The sequence below is a fragment of the Halichoerus grypus genome, chromosome 3, assembly GCF_964656455.1.
Source record: "Halichoerus grypus chromosome 3, mHalGry1.hap1.1, whole genome shotgun sequence".
Lineage (NCBI taxonomy): Eukaryota > Metazoa > Chordata > Mammalia > Carnivora > Phocidae > Halichoerus > Halichoerus grypus.
In genome coordinates, this window is record NC_135714.1 from 3,016,202 (window position 1) to 3,022,201 (window position 6,000).

Below are 6,000 nucleotides of genomic sequence, written 5' to 3' on the forward strand. Positions count from 1 at the left end.
CCCTGGGAAAGCACGAAGTTTGCAGGAGGACTGAGCCCCGACGGGGCAAGTGTAGTCCCACTCTTCTCGGAAGCCCAGCAGGGACCCACTTCCCCGGTAGCTGGCTTCGGGCTGATGCAAAGGCAGCACCTTCTCCTTTGCAGAGAAACAAGAGACCTTTGAATAAAATGTTTATTGATTCTCGCAGCGCTTGGGACATGACACCATTTTGCAATACATTTAAGTGCACATGAAAAGGATCTTTCAAAATAAAAAAGACCACAAACCCAAGGCGAAAGATAACATAGCGAGTGAGAGAATGTTCTAGAATGCGCAGCATGGACACAACTAGTGGCATTCACCCGGGAGGCACCTGTGCCTGAGTGGTCTTCTAGAAAATTCCCTGGTGGCTTCAGGGAAGGCAGAACAGGAGAGAAGCGGTCACCGCCTGCGATGCATGTTGTCTCTTCCTAGCTGTGGCATTTTCCAGGGGACAGGATACACATATTTCCTCGCATGGATGTAAGGCTTCTTCCCCGCCCCCCCAAGAGAAGTTCCCAGGAAGGAGAGAGGGTTCAGCCTGCAAGTTCACAGCCTGGCTCTGAGTTTCATGCAAGACAATAGAGACGAAACTTCCTTTGCAAGCACGGGGGGTGCCCATGGGACCCCAGGCTCTAGGGCCACGTGGCGCCTGTGAACCCCCTCACACCTGCAACGGCCAGCCCAAAGCTGGAACGTGGCTTTCCTCGAACTGCCTGGATGGTTTTTCTGTTGTTTTTAACTTCTTCCCGACCGCAGATCTAGTTATTATCATTCCTAAAAATAATTTGTTTTCTTTGAATTGCGCTTTACAATTTATAAGCACTTAAATATATCCTGCTTGCGGGGAGACATTGGAGAATCAGCCCAAAGCCGCCAAATGACACCGCAGGGGTTGGGAAGAACCTGTCCAGCTGGCTCCAGCAGGCTGTAAACTGTCTCTGATGCCCTGATGGGCCCCAAGGAGCTCTGCGTTTGTGTATCTACAAGGAAGGGACTCAGGACCTCGGCTGGGGGGCCAGCACTGCGGGCTCTGCAGCTGCCCACGGGCGAGGCCCTCCCCAAGAGTCCATCCTACCACGTGCTGGGCCCCCATCCTGCAGCCCAGCCCCAGTTCCGCAGGGGACGGCTGGGGCCCGAAGAGGCGAGCAAACAGCAATGGAGAGGGAACTGTGTCCATTCACCCCTCACACAACACACCCCTACAGAGGGCTTACAACACGCTGCGCGCCATTCTAGTTTTGAACTGTGAACTATAACAGATGTGCACACGGGTCCCGGACGCTGCCCCGTGGGCCCATTTAGTGACCATAACCGGGAATGCCCCACCCCACTGCCAGCCCGAGGGAAACCCCAGCCTCTCTCGGCTCCCCGCAGTGCTGAGCAGAGTGGCTGCCGTGGGGGGCAGCCCCCACTCTCAGCAGCCGATTGGGATGCCGGCCAGGACCTGGGGGAAGTCCATGCAGGGGTCGGCCGCGGCCCAGCCGTAGCTCAGGTACTTGCTCAGGATGCCCCAGGGAGGGCTAACAGTGACGAAGGACACACACTTCACTAGCCTGTGGGGAGCTGAGCAGGTGGTTCAGCGGCGGTGACCACGCCCACGTACACGCCCGTGCCCTAGAGGTTTGGGAGGTTCTAGAAACACAGAGTACAGGCGACAGCCTTGCCGTTACTAGCTGAGTGGCCCTGTGCACGCTCTCCGAGCCTTAGGCTCGTGTCTCCAGTGAAGGGCATCGGGGGACTGAGCTTGGGAGCAGCACAGCCGGGTTAGTGTGTGGAAAGAGCCTGGCTGGTACCCCCCACGTCAGAAGCAGGAACGAAATCAGAGCCTCATGGCCACGTGCGTGGATGAGATTCTAATGTGGCGGGTGGTTAACCCGTAAGCATTCATATACGGAGGGGTGTGCTGTTCCTCCCGAAAGAGTCTCTCTCCCCCTGCAAGGTGGTGCATTTGTTCTGGTCATTTTGTAATTGCTACAGCTATGTTAGAGATCTTCTCTGGGGAATTGTTTTCAGAACTGTGATGCATTGTTAGATTCTTCTGTGGACACCTTGAAGGTGGATTTAACCTGCTTAGAAATATCACAGAGTCACCTTGAGCCCAGCAGTGGTGGTGTGGATGAAGAAGGTAAAGGAGCTGGGGACACGGTGATTTTCCCTTTCTGTTTCTTGGTTATCACCCTGGGGTTTTATTGATTCACATGCCAGAGTGGATTAAGGTCCCAGGTGTGCAACACACTCACCTGCAGGAGCGTGCAGTCTGGGGTGGGGATGGGGGTGCAGATGAACACAGAGCCAGGGTGCTGCTCCCAGATTCAATCCTTCAATACCCCTCCCTCACTGGAGACACCTGTCTGCCCCTGTTGACCTGCATCTTCTGCCATCAGGACAAAGAGCCCAGCGAGGCAGGACTCACCTGGAACCCGGCACAAAGCCCAGCACGCAGGAGGCGCTCAGCAAATGGTGAGTGAGCGAAGGAGATGCACCACCTCATGAGCACTCATGACAATCATAAGAGGCTCTACTTTATCTTATCCACAGTTCCCACAAAGGGTTTGGTGACGTGCGTCACAGAGAAGAGAGCGTGAGCAGTCTATGTCACCGAGTGCGCACAGTGGAAACTGGGCTGCCGATGTATGCACTAAGGCTCTGCTCTCCTGCCACACACGCGTGTGCATGCGTGTGCACACGCACGCTCACATATACACACACGGGTCCTTGCACACCTAAATGACATAAAAGTAAAAGCTAGCGATCAACATACTGTGGTTGAGTAACCCAGGCTCCCTCGCTATTCATTTACAATTTCAAAAGCAAATACTGAAGCTGGGTCACACGAGGGAGCTCTTGAAACTCCAGCACCCTCCCCTGCACACACACACACACACACTCACATGTGTACACGCATGTGTGCACAGACACCACACCGATGAGATTGCGGGTTCACGGGACAATGCCACGGTTGGCCCTGCCCATGACTGCACACATGCAGTTTAAGAACATGAGACACCGGCCAGGTTTCGTGTGAAGAAGCACGATGGTGCCTGTGATCCATGAGAAATCCACCCTGTCCCGGGGCCAGATAGGTGGGTGGCCAAGAGCCATGTGGCTCACATCCTGAGCGTGGATTCCAAAGGAGCTTGACAGGGTGGACAGAGCCCACTCCATCTGGCACACACGCTCCAGAAGCCTCCCCCAACCCTTGGGAACCATGAGTGCCCTCCCTATCACACTTAACAAACCAAATGACCCGAGGAGGTAGACAGCCTGAACAGACAAGTCGACCTCCCAGTGCATCCTAGAGCCTCCAGGAGATGCTTGCTGGAACAAACCCAGGAGCCTGGCACCCTGCCCAGTGCCCCCTCTGCCCCTTGGGTAGGCAGCCTGGGCCAGAGGCTGAGAACCATCAGCTCCTTCCAGGAGCCACTTACCTCAGGGTGTCCTTCTGTCTCGGCCCAAGATGGGATGTGGGGACCACCCAGGGAGGCTGACCACAGAATGAGAATCCCAGGAATCTCGGCGTCAGGAATACAGAGCCAGCTGCTCTCACCACAGGACTGTGACCGTGACAGCCACTGGGCCCCTTACATGTGGTCTCCCCCAGTCTCCTACCAGCTCCAGGCCAGGGTCTCCAGGGAAAGGGAGGAGAGGAAGAGCTCTGGGTGAGTGTGACAGTGGCCTTGGCCGGGACTGGCCACAGGATCCCCGAATCCATGCCCAAGGGATGCTGAGTCTGAGGCCTGGGTTGATCCCAGACCACCTAACTGGTTTTAAAGGCTTCCTAAGATTGGAAAGAGTCAGATGCCAGCTCAGACAGACCCCGCACCTGCCTGGCCCAGCCTGTCTCCCCGGACAGGGACAGCTTTCTCATTTATAGCAAGGGTGTGGGGCTGGTGCTGCGTCTGTCCCAGGGCCTTTGACAAGAGCTGGGGTGAGGCCCCAGCTGCCTCAGGTGTCGAGGAAGGACTTCTCTCCAGGTCCCCAGCAGGGAGACCTCAGAGGCCTGCCTGCCTGCCTGGCTGAGGCCAAGCCCACATCTCAGCAGCTCCCAGGACAGGGGTCTGAGGGCCAGGCCCACCTGGTCACAATGTATGCGGCTAAGCAGATGACAAAGGACCCGATGAAGATGCCGATCTGCCTGGCAGCCACCAGCCATGGTGCTTCTGCTCACTGAGGCAGTGTTGGGGGGACAGAACAGAGGACACAAGTCAGGGCACGTGAGGGGTGGGGACGAGCTCCTGGGGGCGGGGCAGAGGCAGATATCGGGGGAGGGGAGTTGGGAGGAGGGGCAACGGGTAGCAGTGACACCAGCTAGAGATTCCGGGGGCAAATGCATGCCAAGTCGGGAGCAGACAGAACCCGGCAGACCCTCCCCAAGACCTGAGACCTCAGATCAGGCAAGGGCACTGGGGGAGCAGGGCAGAAACTGGAAGGAGTGTTCAGATCCACACCACCTGCCCAGAAGAGGAGTGACTGACTCCTCCCACGGTGGGGGGGCACCGTTCTCCGGTGGCTCAGCCCTCACAGCTTGTGCAAAAGCTCACTGTGGGCACATACTCCACAGGCAAACGCAGACACTAAGAAGCACCTGGCCCTTCCAGTGTGCGGACTCACTGAGAGTACAAACAAGCAGATGCAGAAACCTGGGAGCTGCGTGCAGGGGAAGCCACGCAGCGAGGGAACCCCTGGGGCAGGAGCTGGTGCCTGCGGCTGGCTCAGGAACCAGCCGCCAGTGGGGAGCGCAGGAGTGGGTGCGGCCCCCTGGGCTGGGTGGGGACTCGCGGCCGACTACCCGGGATGCAGGTGCATGGCAGCACAAGCCCCTGCATGGTGTCGACATCAAAGTGCCGGCAGTGGCTCTGGGCCACCCACAGCATCTTGAGCCAGGGGAGGCCGAGCACAGGGAACAGCAGTGCAAAGCCAGCAGCGTGGAGCTCGGCGGGGCGCCGGCCGGGGGAGCAAGCAGGACCCGTAGGCTCCCCTGTAGAGGAGCCATGAGCAGGAGAGCGCTGAAGACCAATGACTGTCCCCACACCTAGGCCATCCGGGCAAACATGGTGGAGTGGGAAACCCACCGCCAGCCACCGGTCTGCATTCAGCGCCGCCGTGCTAAGTACAGAGTTGGACTCCAGGAAGGTGTCCAGGAAGCCTGCGGCCTGGTACACGCTGGGCCCAGATGGCGGCCGCCCGCGCAGCTTGCCCGAGCAACAGGAAGGGCATGTCTAGCGCCGCCGGCAGCGGGCAGCCCAGGGACAGGTTCCCCGGGAAAGCGCGCAAGGCGCGCGCGCGCCGCTCGGCTGTCCAGGCGCCGCAGAGCAGCCCCAGCGCGCTGGACAGCAGCGACACGGCCAGCAGCGCCTCTCCCGGGCCCATGGCGCTAGCGGCTGGCCATGCGCCCCGCGGAACAGCGGCGGCAGGGGCCCGCGCTCATGGTTCCGCTCCGGCCGCAGGCGGGGAAAGTGGCGCGGCGGCCGGGCGCGCTCTTGGAGTCCCGGAGGGCCAGAGCCGACGTCACGGCTCGGAGCGGCGCGCGGAAAGCGGTGGCGAGCTCTGGGTCCCCGGTGGCTGGCCAAGCGCGCTGCGCTGCGGAACTGGGAGCGGTCGCGGGCGGGCGGAGCGCAACGCGGCCGCACGGGTCACCGCCTGCGGCGCTGTCCAGGGTGCTGAACGCGCTCGCGGGCCCCGCGCCCCGCGCCAAGGCGTTTGCGGCACCGGCCGGCGGCTGAATCTTGGCGGGAGAGTGAGGGGAGCTGGAGTCACGGTGGTCTCTGCAGTCGCCTTGTCTTTTCTTCCCTCCACATGCAGCGGCTGGAAGGAGCTCCATGCCGTTCTGCCCCAGACCAGGACGGTCCTTACAATGGTCACACCTCCTACTCCAGAGCCTCCTGGCGGTGACTCACAGGCCGTGGGATGCTAAAAAGCTATCTGCTTCTCCCCGGTTGTGTTGACCCTTTCCGAGCACCTCCCCCTCTCCTGCGCTGG

At 59.7% G+C, this 6,000-nt stretch overlaps 1 protein-coding gene across 1 annotated transcript; it reads right to left on the reverse strand.

The window, feature by feature from the left end:
* Positions 1–1,435: 1,435 nt before the first annotated feature.
* Positions 1,436–5,391, reverse strand: GPR78 (G protein-coupled receptor 78). The gene is given in 4 exon segments (XM_078068170.1): positions 1,436–1,574; positions 4,097–4,181; positions 4,811–5,219; positions 5,221–5,391. Coding segments are annotated over 4 exon segments (804 nt in total).
* Positions 5,392–6,000: the final 609 nt, after the last annotated feature.